This window comes from Chrysochloris asiatica, unplaced genomic scaffold (assembly GCF_000296735.1).
Source record: "Chrysochloris asiatica unplaced genomic scaffold, ChrAsi1.0 scaffold00377, whole genome shotgun sequence".
NCBI classification, from domain to species: Eukaryota; Metazoa; Chordata; class Mammalia; order Afrosoricida; family Chrysochloridae; genus Chrysochloris; species Chrysochloris asiatica.
In genome coordinates this window covers 1,180,014-1,204,198 of record NW_006408895.1, presented here as the reverse complement: position 1 = coordinate 1,204,198, position 24,185 = coordinate 1,180,014, and the positions used below count along the sequence as shown (strand labels likewise).

General features: G+C 35.7%; 1 protein-coding gene across 1 annotated transcript in view; it reads right to left on the bottom strand.

The window, feature by feature from the left end:
- DNAJB14 (DnaJ (Hsp40) homolog, subfamily B, member 14) overlaps positions 1-24,185 on the bottom strand; it is a 78,743-nt gene that overhangs the window by 5,847 nt on the left and 48,711 nt on the right. The window contains exons 2-4 of the mRNA XM_006876375.1: positions 19,956-20,127; positions 11,246-11,391; positions 4,157-4,339 (exon numbers count right to left, since the gene is read on the bottom strand). Of these exons, the coding sequence (XP_006876437.1) occupies positions 4,157-4,339; positions 11,246-11,391; positions 19,956-20,127 (501 nt within the window). The remainder of the gene's footprint in view (positions 1-4,156; positions 4,340-11,245; positions 11,392-19,955; positions 20,128-24,185) is intronic.

Genomic DNA, 24,185 nt, shown 5'->3' with positions numbered 1-24,185 from the left:
GGCAGAGTAGAGGTGGGGTAAGACAGATGCCAAGCCACACTGAGACCTCCAAAGTATCAGGAAGCAGAAACTGAAGGAGGCTCATACTCCAGAGCCAAGGGAGAGGGAAATCCTTCCTCTACAGCCCAAAATCTGCATTTGGACTTCCAGCCTCCTAAACTGTGAAAAAATACATTTGTTAAAGCTACCCACTTGTATATTTCTGTTATAGCAGCACTGGATAACTAGGATAAAACTTGGTACTGTGAGCAGGGTGCTGCTTTAACAGATACCTAAAATGTGGAACTGGGTAATTAAGAATATTGAAAGTGCCACAGGCTGCCAAAAGAACCAATAGATCTGTTTTGGAAGAAGTTCAGCCAGAGTGCTCCTTGGAGGCCAAGATGGCCAAACTTCATCTCTTATACTTCGGACATATTGTCAGGAAGGGCCGGTCACTGGAGAAGGTTATGTTTTGGTAAGGTGGCAGGTCAGAGAAAAAGAGGAAGACCCCAATGAGAAGGATTGGCAAAGTGGCAACAGCAAAGGACTCAAATGTAGTAATGACTGTGAAGTTGATGCAGGACGGGGCAGTGTTTTGTTCTGTTGTGCATAGGGTTTCTATGAGTTGGTACCAACTCAATGGCACCTAACAACAACAACAACAATGAATCTAGGAGTACTGGAAGTTGTCACATGTAAAATGAAATGCATAAAGATTAATATCCTAGGCATCAGTGAGCTGAAATTGTCAGGTATTGTTCATTTGAATCTCACAATCATATGGTTTACTATGCCAGGAATGGCAGGTTCAAGAGAATTGGTGCTGCATTCACTTTCAAAAGGTACATTTCAGGATCTTGAAATACAATGTGGCCTGTGATAGGATGTTGTCTATATGCCTATAAAGAAGATCAGGTAATATAATTATATTATTCAAATTTGCACAACAACCACCAAAGTCAATGATGGAGAAATTGATCAAACATGCAACCAAGATAAATTGATAATTATTCGTGATTGGAATGGGAAAGTTGGAAACAAACCAAGGATAAGTAGTTGGAAAATATGGCTTGGTGATGGAAATTAAGCTACAGATCGCGTGACAGAATTCTGCAAGACCAATCACTTCTTTATTGCAAATGCCTTTTTCTAACAATACAAACAGTAACTATGCATGTGGGCTTCATCAGTTGGAATACAAAGGAATCAAACTAACTGTATTTGGGAAAAGAGGATGTAGAAGCTCAATATTATCAGCCAAAACAAGGTGGGGGGTGACTGTGGAACACAGCATCAATTGCTTATATACAGGTGAAACAAGTCAATGAGAACCAAAATATGACCTTGAGTAGTTCCCATCTGAATTTAGAGACCATCTCAAGAACAGATTTGGCACATTGAACACTAGTGACCAGAGGAATTGTGGGACGACATCAAGATTATTATACATGAAGCAAGTAAAAGGTCATGAGAAAAACAGGAAAGAAAAGATCAAAATGGTTGTCAGAGACCCTCTGAAACGTGCTCTTAAACATAGCATAGCTAAACTGACTGAAAGAAATGATGAAGTAAGAGAGCTGAACATAAGATTTTCAAAGGGTATCTCATGAAGATAAAATATACAAACACCTAGAGTTCGTAAACAAAAAGGAAAGAACATATACAGCATTTCTCAAACTAGAAGAAAAAAAAAAATCAAGCCTTGATTTGCAATACTAAAGAATTCTATGGACAAAATATTGAATGGTGCAGGAAACATCAAAAGAACTTGAAAGAATACTGAGGATCACTGTAACAAAAAAATTGTTTGACATTCAACCATTTCAGAACCAATGGTATTGAAGGGAGAAATCCAGGCTGCACTAAAGGCACCACTGTAATGAAACAAAGTGTATGATTTGTTGAATGTAAAGCTGATCATTTGCCCTGTAAACTTTCTCTCAAGTCAAAATAAAAACTTAAAAAAAAGAAAAGAAATCAAATGATATATTTTGCATTGAGAAAACCTGCTGCTAAAAGACCTTTGTCCATTTTATGGACCCAAGACATGGCATTTTCAGTCACTTCATATGCATATGAAAGTTGGACACTGAATAAGGAAGACTGGAGAAGAACTGATGCATTTTAATTATGGTGTTGGTGAAGAATATTAAAAGTACCACAGACTGCCAGAAGAACAAATAAATCTGTCCTAAAAGAAGAGCTCTGGTAGCGTAGTGGTTACGAATCGGGCTGTGAACCTTAAGGTCAGCGGTTCGAAACTACCAGCCGCTCCGCGGGAGAAAGATGAGGCTTTCTACTCACGTAAGGATTTACACCCTTGGAAACCCTGTACAGGGTCGCTATGGGTCGGAACCGACTCGACAGCACTTAACAACAACATCAACAAAAGAAAAGAAGTACAGTCAGCTTGCTCGTTAGAAGTAAGGATAGAGACACTTTGGACACATTCTCAGGAGGCACTAGCCCTTGGAGAAGGACATCCTGCTTGGTAAAGTAAAGGGTCAGCACACACAAGTGGAGATGGACTGACACAGCGGCCACAGCAATGTCGCAAATATAACAATAACTGTGAGGATGGTGCAAGACCTGGCAGTGTTTCATTCTGTTGTACACAGGGTTGCTATGAGTGGGAACTGACTCTGGACACCTAAGAACCACAACAGCAAAGTCAAGGAGTTCCCACTCCAGAGGGTCAAAAAGGCAGAGCTGAAGACCCAGGGCAGGGGCCTCCACCCAGAATTCAGGGTATGTGGCCAACCCCCAGGATTTGGAATGTGCGGCCATGGCCCAGCTGATCTCAGGGAAGAGGGTACTGTTTTCTAAGGAGATTTGTTCTGTTGGGTTTTTGGACTTGCTTGGTGTCTGTTATCCTTCCTTTCCCTCTAATTTCTTCCATTTGTAATGGAATGTCATGTCTACCTTGTTCCTGTTTCACATTCTACCTTGGAAACAGATCACTTTTACCCTAAATTTCACAGGTTCCTAGAGGAAGACACATTTTACTCCAGGCAGGAATACACTTTCAAACTCACCCATATTTGCTTTATATGATTCAGAAGATGAAATTTTGAACTTCAAGTTAATTTAAGACATTTGTGATGCAATATGGTGAATGTGTTTTACATGTGGTAAGAACATGAATTTTTGTGGCCAAAGGGTATAATGCCATGAATTAGAGTCTATGTCCCCAGAATATGTATTGTAAAATCTAACCTCTATGCCTCAATCTGTATGGCTATGTAAATAAGCACTAGACAGTGAACCAAAAAGTCAGCAGTTTGAGCCCACTAGCCACTATGAGGTAGAAAGATGAGGTTTTCTGCTCCCGCAAAAAATGTACAGCCTCAAAAACTCTATACAAGGTCACTGATTTGGAAGGCACTTAACAACAAATGCTTCTATAATTCCATTGGGAACGGCTTGTCTTTGTTATATTAGTGAAGCAGGATTACTATAGGGTATGTCTTGAGTCAATCTCTTGAGACAAAAACATTAAAAAAGTGATGGGGTAAGACAGATTTCAAAACAGAGAAGCAGAAGGTGAAAAACAAGGATCTTTCTCCAGAGCAAGCAGAGAGAAAAAGTTCCCCCACTGTCAGTGCTCTGAATTGACTTTTAGCATTCCAATGAGTATTTTTTAAGAGAAAATGAATGCTTGTTAAAACTACTCACTTGTGACATTTGCTACAGTATTGTTGTTAAGTGCTGCTGAGTCAGTTCTGACTCAGTGACCCTGTATAGAGTTTCCAAGGTGTGGCTGGTGGGTTTGAACTGCTGACCTTGTGGTCCTGTACTTATCCTATAATACCACACCAGGACTCCATTACAGTATGATTACATAACTAAGACAAAAAGTGTTTTAGAAAAAAGGTAGGTGGAGTACTAGTGTGGCCCAGCAGGATATTGCGCTGTACTGCAAGGTCAGTTTGGACCTCAAGGTCAGTGGTAGTTGGAAACCCTATACAGGGTGGCTATGGGTCGCAACCAACTCAATGGCACTTAACAACAACATAGAGAAAGTAATGACCTAAACACTTTCCTCCTATCTTCACGAAAAATCATCCCACGATCATAACACTATAAAAAAATGTAGGGAAGAAATAGATCAATCTCTGAATAGTCAAACTGGAGATGTGAATCTCTATCTTCATAAAATTTAATATTAAAGTACCTGAAGAAAATCCACCACCAAAAAATATATTAAACAAGTCTTCTGGGGTTATATCAGCTTCACAACCTCTATGGAAATTAAATCTGCCATTGCTTTGGTGATTACAACCTTCTTCATTGCCTGTGAGGTCATACTGTTTTCGTTTTTCTGGGTTGCTTAAAACAGCATAAGCATTTCCAATCTCTGAAAAAGTAATGAGTGAAAGTTGGTAAGCAATGTTTTAATATTATAAAAAACTGGCCCATATAAAAGCTTTGTCATGCGAACTAGCAAAGCAGCAATAATCTCTTATAACAATATTATATATTTCTTTCAATTGTTTTAATTACACACAAAAAATACAAATGCTTCGTATTTTCAATAGTTTCCCTACTGCCTTGAATACAAAGTAATACCCATTTTATCTTTAGTGTATATTGTCTTCAGTGGAATGTCTTTTGCCCATTTAATAATTAGAATTTATTTTATGTTAAGTTTTTTGTTTTTTTCTATCTTCTAGATTCTAATCTTTTCTCAGATGTGTGATGGGCAAATAATTTCTCCCACTTTGTAGCTTATCTTTTTAACCCCTTAATAGGGTCTTTCACAGAGCAAATTTAATTTTAATGAAATCTAGTATATCAGCTTTTCCTTTAAAAACTCGTGCTTTATTTGCCAAGTCCAAGAAATCATTGGCTAGCTATATGCTTTCCTCCCATGATTTTTACTAAATATTAAAAGTTACATTTCATATTTATAAGTATATTTTGTTATTTTCTATATAAAATGTGACATTTAGGTTAAATTTTGTCTATAAATGTCCAACTGCTCCAACGTCATTGGTTGAAAAAGCATCTTTCTTTTATTGAATTGCTTTTGCACTTCTGTCAAAAACCAGTTTGACTTATTTGTATAGGTCTTTTTCTGGAGTCTCTATTTTATTAATTATGTCTATCCCTCCACAAATACCTACCACACAGTCTTCATTACTGTTAACTATATACTCATACTCATCATCATCATCGTTAAGTGCCTTTGAATTGTTTCTGACTTATAGTGACCCTGTATAAGGTTTCCAAAGAGCAGCCTGATGAGTTTGAACTGCCAAACTTGCATTAACCCACAGCACCACACCAGGACTCCATACACCCACAGTAACCTTTAAAATTGAGCACTAATTATTCCTACTCCATTCTTTTAATGTATTATTTTAATTATTCAGGCTCCTTTCCCTCTACATACAATTTTTAGAATAAGCTTGCTTCCATCTATTAAAAAAAAAACAAAAAAAAAAAACTGCCTGATATTTTAATAGATATGTGTAAAATCTGAGTATCACTTTGGGGAGACTTGACATCTTTACCATGTTGAGTCTTCTAATGCATAAATATGGTATGTCTTTTCATTTATTTTGATCTTCTCTAGCTTCATTCATCAGTATTGTATACTTTTCAACATATAAATTCTATACATGTTTTGCTATAATTTATACTTAAGTATTTCTCTTTTTTCTTTTTAAAGTGATTATAAAGACCAATGTATTTTTAATTTGGTATCTATAAGTTCTTTGAAATTATGGAGAACACAAGTATAATTTATTTGTATACATTTATCTTGTATCTTGCATTTTTACAGAACTCAAGGAACTTAAAACTTTTATTTCTTTCAGCACTTTTTAGCTCTGTCCTCTTTCTCTTCTTCCAAGATTCTAATGACAGGAATCTTTTGTTTCAGTCTCATGGGTCCAAGTCTCTGTTCTCTTTTTCTGCCATGTTTTCTTTCTCTTCTTCAGATTCGGTATGTCTAGTTTTCCATCTTCCAGTTATTCTTTCCTCTGTCCTTTATGCTATTTATTCCATCCATTGACAATTTAAAAAAAAATATATATATTTTTTACTTGTTTGTTTTTGTAGTTATAAAGTTATATACTGGCTCTTCTTTAGAACTTTTATTTCTTTGCTCAGACTTTCTATTTTTGTTGTTGAAACCTTTTTGTTTTGAGCATATTTGTAACTGCTTGTTGAAATAGGTTGCTTTTGTGAAACCAGACTGAAGAGGTGGGATTTCCAACTCCCAACCAACTCGCTACTACTATCTTCCTGGCTGGGAGGAGTAAAAATGCCTCATTACTGTTCTCCAAATGGCTTCTGACATAATGGAGTTAGGATTTGTTACCTCAGGACAGTGGTGAAAGTCCTGACTCTCCAATAAGTTTCCTCTGACACCATATAGGTAAGAGGTACCTTATTACGGCTGGGTGAGATCAAGTCCAGGCTCCCTATGTGCCTTGATTGACACTATAGGGACTTGTCTTATTGCTCAACAAGCATAAACGTCCTAGTTCTCTATCTGACTTTCTCTGTCACTGACCTAGAAGTGGGGTTGGGACATCAGTTATAGATTGGAGAGGGTGGCAGTGGCACACTACTCAGCTTTTGTTGGTAGGGATAGGAGGGGGACCACAGTCTTTTTTGTAGTACTTGGCTGCAGTAGAACAGTTATTGCTCAAAAGTTTTTTGTCTTGCTAGACTGTCCCTTCCCTACTCTGCTGGCTGTGAGAACAGTTTTACTGATGATTTTTTCTCTGTGCCCATTGGTTTACCCAGCACCCAGGCTAGGATATATAAGGCAAAAAGAAAACTCAGGGAACTCCCTGCCATGTCATTCTTTGCATCCTAATGTTCACAGTCAGTCTGCCTTATTTTCTCCACCTTTCCGAACGTTCTCATGTTTGCTGTACTTACAATACTCAGTTTTCAGGAGTACTTAGTAGGGAAAAAATAGGAGAATATATGTCTATTCTACTTTCCAGAAAGTAGAAGTTCTCAATACTATTAAATTGCTCACCTCATTTTAACTTCCAAGTCTTTGCTATCCCCTCTTCACTAACCATACAAATCATTTGTTGCTAGGTGACGTTGAGTTGGTTCCGACTCATTGCCATCCTGGCTTAAGGAACATTCTGGTTGTACTTCTTTCAACATAGATTTGTTTGTTTTTCTGGCAGTCCATGGCACTTTTAATATTCTCCTCCAACACCTTAATTCAAATGCATCAATTTTTCTATGGTTTTCCTTATTCACTATCCACCTTTCACATGCAAATGAGGCTACTGAAATACCATGGCGTGGGTCAGACACACCTTAGTCCTCAAACTGACATCTTTGCTCTTTCACACTTTAAAAGAGGTCTTATATAGCAGATTTGCCTAATACAATATGTTGTTTGATTTCGTGACTGTTGTTTCCATGAGTGTTCATGGTGGATCCAAGCAAAATGAAGTCTTTGACAACTTCAATCTTTTCTCTTTATCATGATGCTATTTATTGGTCCAGTGGTGAGGATATTTGTTTTCTTTATGTTGAGTTGCAACTGATACTGAAGGCTGTAGTCTTTGATCTTACAACTCTGAATCTTTACCTGTTATATGAAGTCTTCTCCAATTACTCTGGTCATAATGCTACTTTATCTTGTTGATTTTTAATCAGACATTTTTATTCTATATTTTAGTACTTAATTATATCCTGTCTTCTGGGAAATCCTGGGCAAATCTGTTAATCTCACTGAGTGTTTTTTCACCTTTGTGAAAGGAGTATGACAGTAGTCTTCTGATAATTTTATAAGGTTTTAGTTAAAAAAAAAATCCTATGAAACGCTCTACTACTTCTATGTGTTAAGCATTAACAATACTATAAGTGTTCTGTGCAAGTCTCCTCTATGAGTTATAAATTCTTTGAGGAAGAAGGTATCTCATGTTCTTCTGTTTCTCTACAATAACTACAGTAACATTTGGATAAATTCTTTGTTCGGTGTTCTGTCTTGCCCGTACATTTAAACACTCAGCTACTAATCAAAGTCCTGGTGTGGCGCTGTGGGTAAATGTGCCAGACTGTGAAGCCGTTTGAACTACAAGGTCGGTGGTTCAAGTTCACCAGCTGCTCTGAGGAGACTCTATACAGGGTCGCTATGAGTTGGAACCAACTCAACGGCACTTCACAATAACAACTAATCAAACGGTTGATGGTTGGAATCCACCCAGTGGCTCTGCAAGAAAAATACCTAGTGATCTACTCCCCTAAAGATTTCAGCCTAGAAAACCCTGTGGGGCAATTCTATTTTATCATGTGGAGTTGCCATGAATCAAAATTGACTGGATGTTACCTAACAACATACAAACATTTTATGTATATCTATCTATCTATCTATCTATCTATCTATCTATCTATCTATCTATCTATCTATCTATCTATCTATGGTAGCGTAGTGGTTACGAGTTGGGCTGCTAACCTCAGGGTCAGCAGCTTGAAACTACCAACAGTTCTGCAGGAGAAAGATGAGGCTTTCTGCTCCCGTAAAGATTTTCAGCCTCCAAAATCCTGTGTAGTGTCGCTTTGAGTCAGAACTGACTCCACGGCACATAACAACAACTATATATATATATATATACACACCAATTGGTGAAGTCCTGGTGTGGCGTGTTAACATGCTGGACTGCAAAGTCGGTTTGAACAACAAGGTCAACGGTTCACACTCACCAACTGCTCCTCAGAAACCCTATACAGGGTAACTATGGGTCAGAAGCAACTCAGCGGTACTTAACAACCAATCACAAGGTTGGCAATTCAAACCTACCAGCTGTTCTTTGGAAATTCTATGCAGGGTCACTATGAGTACAAACCAACTCAACAGCACTTTACAAGAACAACATCATCTATATCTATTTCACTGGTTCACATTCAAATGAAACATCTCTTCTGTCTAATTTAATTCCCTTGATCAATTTCCCCTTCATATTCTATTCTTGGAAAAATGCAAAGCAAGTGGTTTCTGTCTTCTGTAAAAAGTGTTTCATTAATCAGAGCAATTAATATAAAAGTGAGCTTTTGTATTAAACACAAAACTAAACAGATAAACAGGTTAGAGACAAACAATTTTATTCTAAAGGTGGAAGTTAAAGTTGATTGGTTAGAATTAAAATAATTAAAATATCCTGTGTACTGAATGAGTGTAACCTGCCATTCCTGTGTGATGACACTAGCTATAATACATTCTAATTAACTCTTTAGGCATCAAGCAACCCCATAGAGCTTTGAGTTACAACATGGCTTTTCTATGTAGTTTCCATTCTATGAAAAATTGGATTTATCAACCACCTCACTATTCTGATTCTCTGTGGAATTTATAAAGCGACATTTTGGTTTCCAGATACTCTCCTGTGTATTGAATAATGTGAGCCTCTCCTCTTGAGATAATCACTTCCAAGCATGTTGATAAATAAAGTTTTGAGATTGCAAAACAGAGTATCAAACTCTGAAATGAGTGATACCAAAGTATAACTACCTTGGAAAACCACTTCTGGGTGTTTAGCTGGCTTCCTGGGATGGCATTCATACTGCTCACCTCTTCAAAATGCAACACAAGCTGTAGAATATAGGTGCATACATGCACTGTCCCAACAATGCTAGCATGGCTTCTACATAAGTGGGACAAAGAAGTAATTTAATAATAATAATGATAATGAAGAATTCGTGCTGATATAACCTAGCAGATTACAAACACATGAGTAAATACTACCTCCTCCCAAACCCACTGCTGTTGAGTCCATTCTGATTCAGAGTGACCTGACAGCACTGAGCAGGACGGCTCCATAGTTTCCAAGGCTGTAAATCTTTATGGAAGCAGATGGCCACATCTTTCTCATGGTTAAGTAACCAACTGCTAAAACATTTCTAGACTTCTTTAAAGCATCAAAAAATTTAGATTGAATGCTTTTAATTCCTAAAGTAGGCTAAAAAATAAAATAAAGTTAGGGGGAAACAGGCTAAGAAATTTGCTATTAAAAGATTTCAGTGAGTTTTTCTAGTAACTGTGACAAAAATTTTGTATTTATCAAAGTTTAAAACTGTAGAACTTAGGCTCCAGAAATGAAGCAAATTAAATGACTATTTATACTATTTGAATATTTCATCCGAAAAATTTCAGCTGTACATGATTTAGAAATTAACTTAGTACTGTTAGCTATGATAACTTTTGTTAAATAATAGAAGGCATGTATTTGGAGGTACACAAAGGAAGACACTAAATTTTTGTACATACTCTTCACAGTCACTGAACTGATAGAAATATGATTTGGAATTAAGTGTCTTTGAATAAACCTTTCCGTATTTTCAACCTGCAACTTTTAATTTAAGAGTGAAGGGCCTCACTGTCACAGCAATATTTTACTGTCACCAGCACCACTTTGGTAGATGCTTTTCTTGGAATATATTAGTAATTCCCAAATGTATCTGCCTTGGCGACTGCATTCAAGAAATAAAGCTGTTATGGAAACAATTTAACAGCAGTTATATGAAAGAGCAATATAATCTTCTACCTTTTGGGAACATTTTAAATGAGTATTCCCTTTCTGTTGTCATTCTAAGACTCTAGCATTTTACCAAAAGTGTTATATGCTGGCTTGATCAATGCTAAATTTGCAGGAATGAACAACCACAAATTTAAAATTTCACTATGAATTGGAAGTCAACTATTGTGAGTAAATTATATTAAGAAGAGTTGAAATGATAAAATCAATTTTCTAACATTTTATTTACTAAAGTAGCAAAAAAATTGAAAGAATATTGAGGTAAAAAAGGAAAAAAAAAAAAAAAAAAAAAAAAAAAAATCACATTAAAACTAGGTATAAATAATGCAAAAATTGGCCTGAGTTAATAAAATGTGAATGAACACCAGGCAAGACAATCTCTAATAACTTTTAAAACTCACAAAAACTATATTTTGCTTTTAGTTCACTTAGAACAGATGATAATAGGCTAGGAGCTCATGCATAATCTTTACTTTTGTTTGGTAAATCAGAAACAATGCATGGATAAAATTTAGAATATTACTTAGTACTTTATTAAAATTGACATGTTACTTTTGTGAAGACAGACCACATCCACTTGGTTCTTGCTGTAACAGTTAATACTGAAGTTTTAAAGGACTTTGCAGACCGTTGCGTATGCTGGTTTTTAAATGTACCAGTCTAAAAGCAGAATTTAATGTTCTGAAACACTGCAAAGTGGATTCTAAACAGAGCTTAGTAAAATTGCTTTAAAAAGTTTACTTTACTTTTAAAAGCATCTGTTGCTCCAGGTGCATGGTTTTTGTCCGGATGAAACTTCAAAGCAAGCTTTCTATAAGCTTTTTTCAAATCTTCATCACCAGCATCTTTTGTAACGCCAAGTACTTCATAGTAATTTTTACAATTGTTTATGCTGCAAACAAGAGAATGTGTTATAATGTGAATTTCAAGTAAGAACTTTATGTAATATCTCTCATTTTTAATTTATTAGAATAGTATTTAAAACTGTCTATGGATAGTCTCAATACCAAGTGAGAGCTTATCCCTTTAAGGATTAATTTGCTTCATTTTCTTTCTCAACAACAGACCATTCCTCTAAGCTCTTCCAGTCTAAGCACAATTGGCTATGAGAATGCCCTTGATACAATTTATTACAACTACAAAGAAGCAAAGCCAAGCGCACAATAATTGTGTATTAAGGACAGAGTTCATACAATAACTAAAATGAAAGAATTAAGTTTTCTAGTACTCTTACATGCACTAAAAAATTCTAAAATTCATCACAAATATACCACATCTAAGAGTTAATACACATCCCATTCCAAGAATTTTATCTCACACAATGTAAATAAGTATAAAAGCAACAGGTTAGTGCATATGATTGTAGTATACTCTGGTTTAAATGTCAAAACAAGTTAATTCAATCCAAGTATATTTAAGAGAATTCATCTATCTCACTCTCTGGAAAAGATAAAATCTCATAATAAAATATAACATGCAAATCAAAAATGTTTCTTACACCTGCTTTTCATTATGGTGAGCACATTCTTAAAGGTTACTTACAGAGCCTGTAACTTCATGGATGTAACAGATTCAAGCTACGAGTATTGACAGTGTAAGTAGAAAAAGAAATACTCTGAATGAAGCAGAGAACATTAAGTTCTTTGGGATGTCAACATTCTCCCACAACCTAGCAATTTCCATTCACTAAATACCACGGTACATTTAAAACATTCTTTGTGTATGGAGTGTACTTTGTGATTTTAGATGTGTTCCATGCAGAGGTGGATTGGTGACAGACGTAGTAACAGGTGAAAGGATCTGAGGCATAATTGTTCACTGGCAACAAAAGACATAAAAATTGACTCAGAAGTTTTCAAAGAACAGAGACAAGGTCTTTTTTCACTACTGAACCTACCAGCCATCACAATGCTTGGTACATGGTAGGTTCTCAGTAAATATTTCTTGAATATATGATACCTAGCTCTTCTTTTGTAATGCAAATAATTAGCCATTTGTTATATGAAAAAGGGGGAAAAAGAAAAGGTAATATATAGGATTATAGGAATTATCTTAGTCACATAAACAAAAATCTGCTATGTAACATTTATAGTAATAATTAAAACTGGGTTCTATATACTTTGGAAACTTAAATTTTATTCCATAAATCCATTTTATTTCATGAACATGACATTTTTTATATTTAATCAGTAATATTTAATGGGGATGAACTATAACCCAGACAGTAGCACTTGGGATACCTCAGTGAACAAAAAGGGAACTGATCCCTGCCTTTGTAGCGAGACCCATTCTCCTAGATATGCTTAGAGACAATGTGAAAGAAAAAAAAGGGGGGGGGTGAGGGGCGGGAGGCATTTATAAAACACCTACTGTGTGTCAGGCACAGGTCCACAATCCCATATCCATGTTCCAAAATCCATAAAGCTCTGAAAAATGAAAGTTATTCTATAACTATTTGACTGCAAAAACCTGACTTGAACTTTTAGAGGCAAAGTATGACCTGAACAGATCTGAAGCTACTAGAGTCTTCATTTTAACCTATTTAAGTATAAATATGAGGGGGCTTCAAAAACTAGTAGAAAAATGGAATTAAGAGATAATGAATTTTTCCATGAGCTTTGTGAAGCCCCCTAATATTTGGAGTCCTGGTGTGGTGCTGTGGGCTAATGTGTCAGACTGCAAAGTCATTTGAACTGCAATGTCAATGGTTCAAGCTCACCAGCTGCTCCTTGGAAACCCTATACAGGACCGCTATGGGTCAGAATCAACTCGATGACACTAACAACAACAACAACATTTACATATTTGTTGCAGAAATGTTACTGATTGATTATGGGCTATGCCTCAGACTCTGTTATGATGTTATATAATGCATTAAGGACAGAGTACATATAATAACTATAATTAAAGAATTAAAAGTTTTCTAGTACTCTTAAGTACATTAAAAAAACAGGCTCATTATTTCCTTTCTAAAATATATTTTTAGTCTCTGAATTCCAAAATGTATCTAGTCCTAAAGATTTCGTAAACAATTATGGAACTGTGTTATCCTGATTATTTTACATAAATGATCTTATTTATTCCTCACTGGGTAGATAATATTCTTATTTAACCAATGAGAAAACAGAGGTCCTAAGTGGTAAAGTAAATGACGTATAACTAAATAATACATGGCTACAAGGATTTAACTACTCAACAAAACCTTATTGAGCACCTACTCTGGCACTGTTTCAGATGCTACAGCAGTGAATAAAACAGACAAAAATCCCTTTTTACTTTAAATTTACAATTGGAGGAGGGACAGGCAATAAGCAAATACACAATCCAAAATCCCCCCACCCCCCACTCCCCGCCGGCCAAAAAAAATAACCTTACAGCATATGGTGTTTATTATTTGGAGAAAAATAAAGTAGCAAAGGGAAATAAGGAACAAAAGGGGAAGCCTGTTAATTTAAATGTAGTGATCAGAAAAGGCTTTGCAAGGAAGGATTTAAATCTGTTCATCTGACTTGAAAATCCTGCTGTCTCAAAACTAGAATAAAGAAGGAAAGGAAAATGTCTTCTTCCTATTTTCTTCTTACAATCAGTATTTTTACATACATTCTCTTTACCCTTAGATATGAGAGGGTTTCAAAAAGTTTGTGAAAAAATTCCATTACATTTTTATTCCATTTTTCCACACTTTTTGAAGTACCCTAACATTTGAAAGGAGTCCTGGTGTGGCGCTCTGGGTTAATGCACTGGATTGCAAAGCTGGTTTGAACCACAAGGTCGGCAGTTCAGTTGTTTGTTAAGTGCTGTCGAGTCTGTCCAATCTATAGTGACTGTGTATAGGGTTTCTGAGGAGCAGTTGATGGGTTTGAACTGCCAACCTTATGGTTTTAGTCCAGTGCTGATTTTACAGTACCACATGCTTCTAAATCCCTGGGAATTTAGCTCAATTGCAGCAATGACCACAATGAACTTTAGTTGCCTATTGTCTGACTTCTCTTTAGGCTTGTTCATCATATGTATTACATGAATGGAAGAATACATGTATGGATGAATGATTAGCTGAATTTGAGGGCAGAAATAGTGGGGATCTAAAAGTAATGTTGGAGTCCTGGTGTGGTGCTGTGGGTTAATGCACCAGACTGCAAAGCTATTTGAACTGCAAGGTGGTGGTTCAAGCTCACCAGCTGCTCCTTGGAAACCCTATACAGGGTTGCTATGGGTCGGAATCGACTTGCCAGCACTTAACAACAACAACAACAAAGCTAATGTTGGAACCAAAGATGATGAATACTGTTGTAAAATATAGTTGGCATGAAAACCCAACTTGAGGTAGATAAGAACTATTTAGTAAAGGTGTGTGTGTGTTCAGTGCCGTCGAGTCGGTTCCGACCCATAGCGACCCTGTACAGGGTTTCCGAGGGTGTAAATCTTTACGGGAGTAGAAAGCCTCATCTTTCTCCCACGGAGCGGCTGGTAGTTTCGAACCGCTGACCTTAAGGTTTGCAGCCCGATTCGTAACCACTACGCTACCAGAGCTCCTTTAGTAAAGGTGGTACAATGAATAGAGCTAAAACTATGGCAGACACTACCAGAATAGCAACAAGAGACAGTGATAAACTAAGCATCGAATAATACTAAAGTCATCATTGGTTTGCATGTATGAAATGTTTAATTATGTACTGGACTAATCCTCTAAAATTGTATTTGACTGATGCTTCCAGAACATAAAATTCTGGGCAAGAGAAAAATGCAGTCCATGAAACAATTGCTAGATAGCGTTGGAAGGTAGGCTGGAATTCATAGTGCTGTTCAGATGGGTCATAAAGCTATGAATTGCCAAAGAAAGAAAAAAGACTGGACAGGAAAAGCAATTATTTCAGTAATTCTTATCACTGTCTAGCTCTAATACATTTTCCTCATACAAAATTTTTGGCCATATAATAGAGGAGAAATTGAGAAGTCATCATTACTAATGGACACCCAAAAGACTATATATTTCAAGGATTGCTCCAAATATATTCATTTACCTAATTTTTCGTGTTTGAATGAGAAATTTTCATTCATATTGACCATATCATGGTCTTGTTTACCAAATAGACATGTTTGTCTCATTTTTACCATGAGTTCCTTTATGAAAGATCACATCCTCTTCTCCATCCTCACCAAAGAATTTGGGGGAAAAAAAAGAGGTAACACATTCACTATCCTGAATGGAAATCCGCAAGAAGACCAAAAATACAGAAGAATGGTAAAGACAGAGGGAGGCATTTAAGGGCTAAAGGGGATAGAAGTAAATAGTGATATATACACAAACTTGGAACAGCAGTGTTTTATATATATACTTATATCTCCCACAAATATAAAAGTATTTGAAAGAGGATATTTGTGCATGAGTAACCACAGGGAGGAAGTGAGACAACTGTTGTTGCATGAAAGGGACTGTGATCGTTGAGATGAAACAAAGAACCTGATTTACTGAATGTAAAACTGATGATTTTGTCTATAAACCTTTACTCAATTCACAATTTATAAAATAAAGAAATAAAGAAGGCCAAAAATATCTGTTTGAATAGGATACAAAATAAAAGTATATCCAGTTCATCTTTTATTTCTTCCTTTTTGTGCATGAAAACACAGTTGGAGGGGTGCATGTAAGGTTTTCTAATTCTTTTTTACATGTGTTATATGGCACTGTGGGTTAATGTGCTGGACTGAAAAGTCAGTGTGAACTTCAAAGTCAGTAGTTCGAGCACACCATCTGCTCCTCGAAAACCCTATACAGGGTTGCTATGGTTTGGAACTGACTTGACGGTACTTAACAACAATAACAATAGTTGATTACTGAATGGACTCCAAATATAGTGTTCTTGTTTATATCTGATACAAAAGATTTGTTTTATATGTCTAGCAAATGATTTATTTTCTTTTTATTTAAAGGGCTGAAGCTTATATCAGATCCTAATTTTAAATCCACATAATTCAAACGATTAAGGAGTTGTATAGAAGCATACCTAACTGATAAACAAAATGATGGCCCAGAAAATGACTTCATACTGATTTTCTAGAGGTTTTAAGTAAAAGATGGTCCTTTTCCAAATAAGACATTAAAAACTTCCTCAAATTAGCTCCATAACACATTTTTCTCAATTATTTTTCAATATATTTCCACTCAAAGAAAACAAATAATGCTTAGTTTTGCAAAATGCCAGTTTTACAAAGTTACACAGTATTTCTTCAGTATTCACTGTTAGCTAGCTCTTACTTATGCAATGAATGCAATATTATTGCATGGCTTCTCCCCATTGAGTCAAATTGTTACTGAGCAACTTGTTTGCATAATTGTGCTAACCAACAAGATAACATAGCTTTCTTCAGAAAAATCCCCTGTGTATAGGTAAAACAAAACAACAAAAAACATACAGAATGTGTTAGCTAGTGATCTACTACCTCACTAAAGCAAAACTTTATATATAAGCTACAAGGTTGGTTTGAACTTCAAGGTCAGCGGTTCAAGCTCATCAGCTGCTCCTCAGAAACCCTATACAGGGTCACTATGAGTCAGAACTGACTTGACGGCAATTAACAACAATGACAATAATGGATAAATATTACATGACCCAGCTAAGCAACTCTTCTATAAGGCACTGGATGAAGGCTTTGATGTGAATCAGAGACTCTGTTGGAAGAAATACAGCTTAGAAGTGAGAATGGTGAGACTTCGTCTCACATATTTTGGACATGTTATTAGGAGGGACCAGTCCCAGGAGAAGGACATTATGCCTGAGGATCAGTGAAAAAGAGGAAAAGCTTTAATGAGATAAACTGACACAGTAGTTGCAACAATAGACTCAAATATAACTACAGTTGTGAGTGTAGCATAGGATTGGGTAGTGTTTTGTTTGTTGCACACAGGGTTATTATGAATCAGAACTTACTCGATGGCACCTAACAACAGATATTCTCTTAAAGAATGTTTCAATTATACATAATCTTCAATGAAGAATATATTATTTGTTTGATAAAAAAAAAAAAAGTATAATCAAATTACTGGCCAAACAATTAATACCAAGTAATTATACGGGTATAGTACTACTAAGCTACCCACAGAGAATTTATGGTCTCAAACTTGGCTAGGTCCCCCAAACTAGCCAGCAATCCTCTCATTCCCTCTCTCTGCCTTTCCCCTTTGCAATGATTCTACATTCTTAGTACTCTCTTCAAGTTTTGAACCCAATCTCCTTTCTTCAGTCTCTCAAATAACAACTCATTTTGAATTTCACAGAACAAAATAGAAACCAACAGACAGAAATTCCCTCAATGTTTTTGTATCTCCATCTACTCCACACTGGCTACATCCAGAGTCTATCTGCACCCACCCACCACCTTCACTTTTCTATTCTCAAGTGTCCCCCAGTCTAAAGCTGGATCCAGTGGGCTTTGCAGAGCCACGCATATTTTATATATATTATGAAGACTAAAACAAAGATAGCATCGCTCTCCCTCTTATTTTAACCACGTGTTGTACAAGTGCTTCTCTTTTCTTTTCAAGGCAAGTCTTGAGGGTAGAAATGAAAAAAAAGAAAACAAAAAAAGATTAAAAAACACACACATAAACAAACACCAGATTTGGGAGATTTCTAGTTTCCAAAGCACCTAACCACAGTTTTTTCTGACATGTTTAAATATAGGGAGGCTTTCAAAAAGTTCGTGGTAGAAATCCATTATCTTGTAATTCCATTCTTCCATGAACTTTTTGAAGCCATTCTACAAAAGAAAAGAATATAATCACAAAATGATTCTAAATAAAAATCATATATAATACAATTAATTTTATTTTGAGTCTTTCATTAAGAACACGGTATACCAATATATTTAATTCCTACAAGAAAATATAATTTTAAATTTCAATTATGATTTCCAGGTATACCTTTCAGTATACTGCTTAAGTAAGTTTCTTTTGAAAAATATTCAAAAGCAAGTCTCACTTATTCAGCCACCTCTGATAGAGTAAAACAGCTATAAAAGTGGTTAGCAGTATACTTTATATTCTCAAAACATGCCTCTAGGGATCTTTTTCCTATTGTGGGTCACACTCAAATAAAATGTTACAATCAAGCTTTATCATTTAAGTATATATACGGAAAGAGACAAAATATAAATGTATTAATGTTTCATTTAAAAATCAAGACGGGGTGATCATTATCCTCAATAAAAAAACTTTTATCTTAAAATAATATAATTTTTAATATAAATTATTATAAATAAAAAAGAATGAACTAAGACTCTAGGATGGGAAAAACTATACTGCTCCAGTGTTTCAGTTTTACTTCTGATAAAGAAAGGGGGAAAAGAAAAGAAAATTGAAAGAGAAATAAGCAAGAATGGGCAAAAGAGAGTAGGAGGTTTAATGAGTAACTACTTTAAACAACTCTTCATTTGGGCTAGTTCATTGTATTATAACTTATTCTTGTGAATTATCTGATTATCCCTGTTCAGAGTCCTTCATCCTTAAACTTCAGTTTCCCTTTGAGAGTAACACCAGAGGCCACATTTTCCTTAAGTTATAGCAGGAAACAAAACATTTCTTTTCCTCTCTAGAGTTTCACAGAGGGTCATTTTATTTACAGAAAAGCTTTTCTTATTTGTAAAATTGCTGTTGTTGCTATAAAGTGTTGCTGAGTCAGTTCTGACTTTATAACAACCTTGTATACCGTTTCTGAGGAGCGGCTGGTGGGTTTGAACTGCCAACCTGTGGTTAGTAGTCTATTACTTATCCTACAGAGCAACACTATTTTGTGTGTATTTTTGTAGTATTAGCATTTAAAAAATAAAAATGCAGATACCCAAAGCCAGATCATAATTCTTCAACTCCACCTAATTCTTCTGTTTTAAGTAGAAGTGTATCATGAGGTAAAACAAAAACACTGAAGCAGAATAAGAAAATTATTAAGAGGAGAGAGAACATTATGGTTTTATGGGTTTTGCATATATATCCATATATACACACAATAAAACAGCCTTGAAGAAAGAGCACAAATAGAAAATAGCAACCATCCATCAATATAAATGGGGAATTTAAAATGCTGCTGTTACCCTCAACTTTCCTGTCACATGTAATTTCCCATTTATGGCTATATATAAGACATAACCATTCTTCACCTTCTTTCAATGTCACTATCTAAGCAGAGTACTGTGCCAAAACTGGAAATAATTTTCTCTTTTAAAAATATATTTGGATGTAGCTTTGTGTCTTATAGTTGCTTTCCAAGACTGAACCTGAGTTGGTAAGTTACAGACTGATTTAATAAATAAAATAAAGCATGAGACAATCAGAGTTCAATTCCTCAATGCCTATTTTTCTATTGAATTACAATTAAAACACTTTTTTCCCCCAAATTTTACAACATAAAAAACTACTTTAGTATCAATGATAGTTGAAATATATATCATATTTCTTCCTACCTGTGAACTCCATCTATTTGGTCGCTGGTATAGCCTTTTGCACTTTCACCACTACCAGATGTGCTGTTCTTTGTGCAATTAGTCTTGTTTGGAACACCACCAGCTGATGGTTTTCGGCAATGAGGGCTATTTCCAGCTGTGCTCCCATTTTTCATAATTATTTCCAGTAATGCTGTAGAAAGATACATGTAGAAAATATACAGTGCCTGTTTACGTCAAAGTACATATGTACCATCTCGAGACATTATAAGGTAGACAAATTCAGAACTAGGCTCTCCGAAAAAAATTCACAATAGGGTCTTTTTAAATAGCAAGAATTTTTTTATGTACTTAAGAAATGTAAAGCTAATAATTTGAAATTTTACTATCAATGAATTATTTGACTTTTGTTTCATTGTAATGGAGCTACAGAATACCAAAGAATCTTAAAATTAACCAATGAGATAACATATAAAGAGACAGAAATCAGACTTGCTGCTTATTTCTGAACAATAATGACAGCCAGAAGCACTAGAAAAATAGTTTCAAAATGTTCAGAAAAAAAGTAACGTCAATTTGAATTTGTACTTTTTTTAGAAAGTGTGCAAAATAAGAACATTTTAAACAAACAAAAACCAAGAAGAAAAGACTTTCACTAGAAGATACTGTAATCTCTATATTTCAGGCAGAAGAAAAACGCTTCTAGGTAGGCTAAAATGCAAGAAATGGTATGCAAATGCTTTGGCAAATGTGTGAGCAAATCTAAACTAGCACTGAATCCAGAGAACATAAGCTATGTCTAGGATTTGCTTTAAAATACTCTGAGGAGTATGTGGAAGTAAGGGTTTTAAGAGATACATGAAATAAGATTGACCATGTATTGATAATGGTTAATAATGGGTTGTTGTCATTGTTAAGTGTGGTCGAGTTGGTGTCTACTCATAGCGAACCTATCTAAGGTTTCCAAGGAGCGGCTGGTGAGTTGGAACTCCTGAGCTTGTGGTTCAAATTAACCTTTCAGTCCAATGCTTTATCCCACAGCACCACACCACGACTCCATAATAATGGGTGACAAGCGTTAATTATACTATTCTCTCTCCTTTTGTGTATGCTTGAAACTTTTCATAATAAAATTTAAAACATAGAAAATTAACAGGAAACAATAGAGAAATCTATTATCATAGTAGGATATATTAACATATTTCAATCAGCAGCTGACATCAAAACCCAAAAAACCAAACTCATTGCCAGTAGCAATTGCAACTTATAGCAATCTTGCAGGGCAGAATAGAAACATCCCATGAGGATTCCAAGGCTATAAATCTTTCCAGAAGCAGACTGCCACATCTCTCTCCCTCACCATGACTAGGTGGGTTAAATCACAGACCTTCCAGTTATACTCTAGTGCTTTAACCACTATGCCATCAGGGTTCCAACTAACATCAAGTAGATACAAAAATCACTAAGGACACAGATCTAATTTAGCAAGCTTGATCTAAAAGATATAAACAGCATTACGGTGAATTCTTTACAAACACACAAGGAATAAAAACTGATCACATTATATTTATTGTTATTGTTAAGTGCTGTCAAGTCAGTTCCAACCCATAGTGACCCCGTACATGGTTTGCTAGGAGCAGCTGGTGAGCTTGAGCCTCCGAACTTGGCGGATCAAACCAACTTTGCAGTCCAGCACATTAACCAGGACCACATCAAGATGGAGTCCTGGTGTGGTGCTGTGGGTTAATGCACCAGACTGCAAAGCCATTTGAACTGCAAGGTTTTGTGGTTCAAGCTCACCAGCTTCTCCTTGGAAACCCTATACAAGGTCACTACAGGTTGGAACTGACTTGACGGTACTTCACAATACCACCAACAAGACTCCATTATATCTAAATTATAACATTATTCTATTCAAACTGCAAAGAACTAATACTATACCTACTATATTCTGAGTATAATACATTCAAGTTAGAAATAAACTTTTTAAAAAAGTAACTAAAATACCATAAACAGAAAATAATCTGAATAACTCATGAATCAAAGATTAATCATACCAAACTACAAAATACATAGAATTGAATAAAAATGAAAATATTGTATATCAAAACTTGTGAGTCAACAAATCATGTTGGGACATCTGAATCGCTAAATGCAAAAGAACAAAAAAGTTGGATCCACTGTTTACTTCAATGATTTATCAAATATGATACTGTGAACAACTTTTTAACTATAAATTTGAAAAATATACCGCTTATCAAAACTGATCAATAACCAGGGGAACAAAAGACCTGTACAAAGAAAACTATAAGAAACCAATAGAGACCTACAAAAATGGAAGAATATGCCATGTTAGTGGATAGGAGGAAGACTTACATTGTGAAAATGTCAACACCATTCAAAGTAATTTATAGTGTAAGCAAATCTAAACTAGCATTGAGCCCATAGAACATTAAGTTATGTCCAGGACTTATTTTACAATAATCATTCTTTGAAGAGATGTTAAAACTAATCACCAACTTTATAAGGGAAGGAAAGAGACTCTGGATAAGCAAATCATTACTAAAAAAGAAAAAAATACAAGGCCTCTCACTTCCAGATCTCAAAACCTACAATATAGTCACCATAATCAAAACAGCCTGATACTGGTACAATGAAAGACATATGGATCAATGGAACAGAATTGAGAACCCAGAAGTAAATCCATCACCTATGTTCTGTTAATCTTTGACAAAGGGCCAAAACACAATAAACGAGGAAGAGATGGTATCTTCAACAAATGGTGTTGGCAAAACTGGAAATCCATCTGCAGAAGAATGAAACATATCTCACACCATGTACAGAACTGAACTCAACATGGATTAAAGACTTAAATGTGAAACCTAGAACTATAAAGATCATCAATCAAAAAACAGGGACAAACATAGGGGCTCTAATATATGGCATAATTACACTATCACGCACAACTAAGAACACATAAACAGAAGACAAAAATACATGGAACATCCTAAAAATAAGACACTTAAGCACCTCAAAAGATATCACCAAGAGAACAAATAAGATGGCGGATCGGGTAGATGTGCAGTGAAGAGCTCCGTCAGAACAACACAGAATACTGGAACAAGCAGGCTCAGGGGATGGTGCCAGATCTCTGAACCACATATAAAGGAATATTTAAAAGGTTGGAAGGCTTACAGCTAGGGGAATTTGAAGCAGAAGCAAGCAATCCATTGTTTTTTAATTCAAGACACTCAGCTGCTCCCAGAGCCGCCATCTTGGAGAAAAATAAGCAGGGGAAGGATCAGAGCAGCCAAAGACAACTGACAGAACCACGGAAAAAAAGGTGTGGACATTCTTTTTTTTTTGTTATCTGTTCATTGGTCTCTCGCTGTCTGCACACCTCCATTCTGGTGACTAGGGAGAGTGCCTGAGTGAGTGGACACATCACCCCCACCCCTGGAGGGTTCTACCATGCGCTCAGATCTCTTCAAAATTTAAAGTGACAGTTTCCACTTAAAATCAAACAGCCACAGCTGGCCCTGAACTGTTTATCACTAAGAAAAAGGCCTGAATGAGGATTGTGGAGTGGGACAGGCAGACTAAAAAGGAAATAGGCCGAAAATTAAATCCTGAGTTATGTTACAATGACCAACAGTGGCATCTTGAAATTTCTCAGGAAAAAGAGTGAAAAGGGAAGCCCATCTATCTCCTGATCACATCTACCTGGAGGCAATCAGAAAGCATAAAAAATTCTAAAACACACCCATCTAAGTATTAAGGCCACAGATAACTCCTCAATATATCCCCAAAACAGAAGCAGATGACCATATCAGCACATGTCCAGAAACGAGATAAAGTGAATGAGGCAAATGAGCTGGAAGTGACCTACATACACTCCATACTATAAGATGGGCAGGCTTTGGAAATGCTTGAGAAGGAATTCAGAAAAACGATTATAAAATGTATGAAAACACTACACAATGGAGTTGAGAAAAATAAGGAAGAAGTCAGGAAAGCACTACAGGAACAATCAAATAAAATAGATACAGCATTGGAAATAATTCAAAACCTACAGAAAGAGGTCCAAAGGATTAATCATAGAATATCAGAAATGGAAAATACACTGAAAGGGCAGAGGAGTAGAACTGAAGAGTTAGAAACCAGAAATAGTGAGCTAGAAGATAAATATCTCAACACTGGAAGAGCAAACACAAAAAAGGGTAAAAAAAAGAAGGCCTAAGATTCATGTTG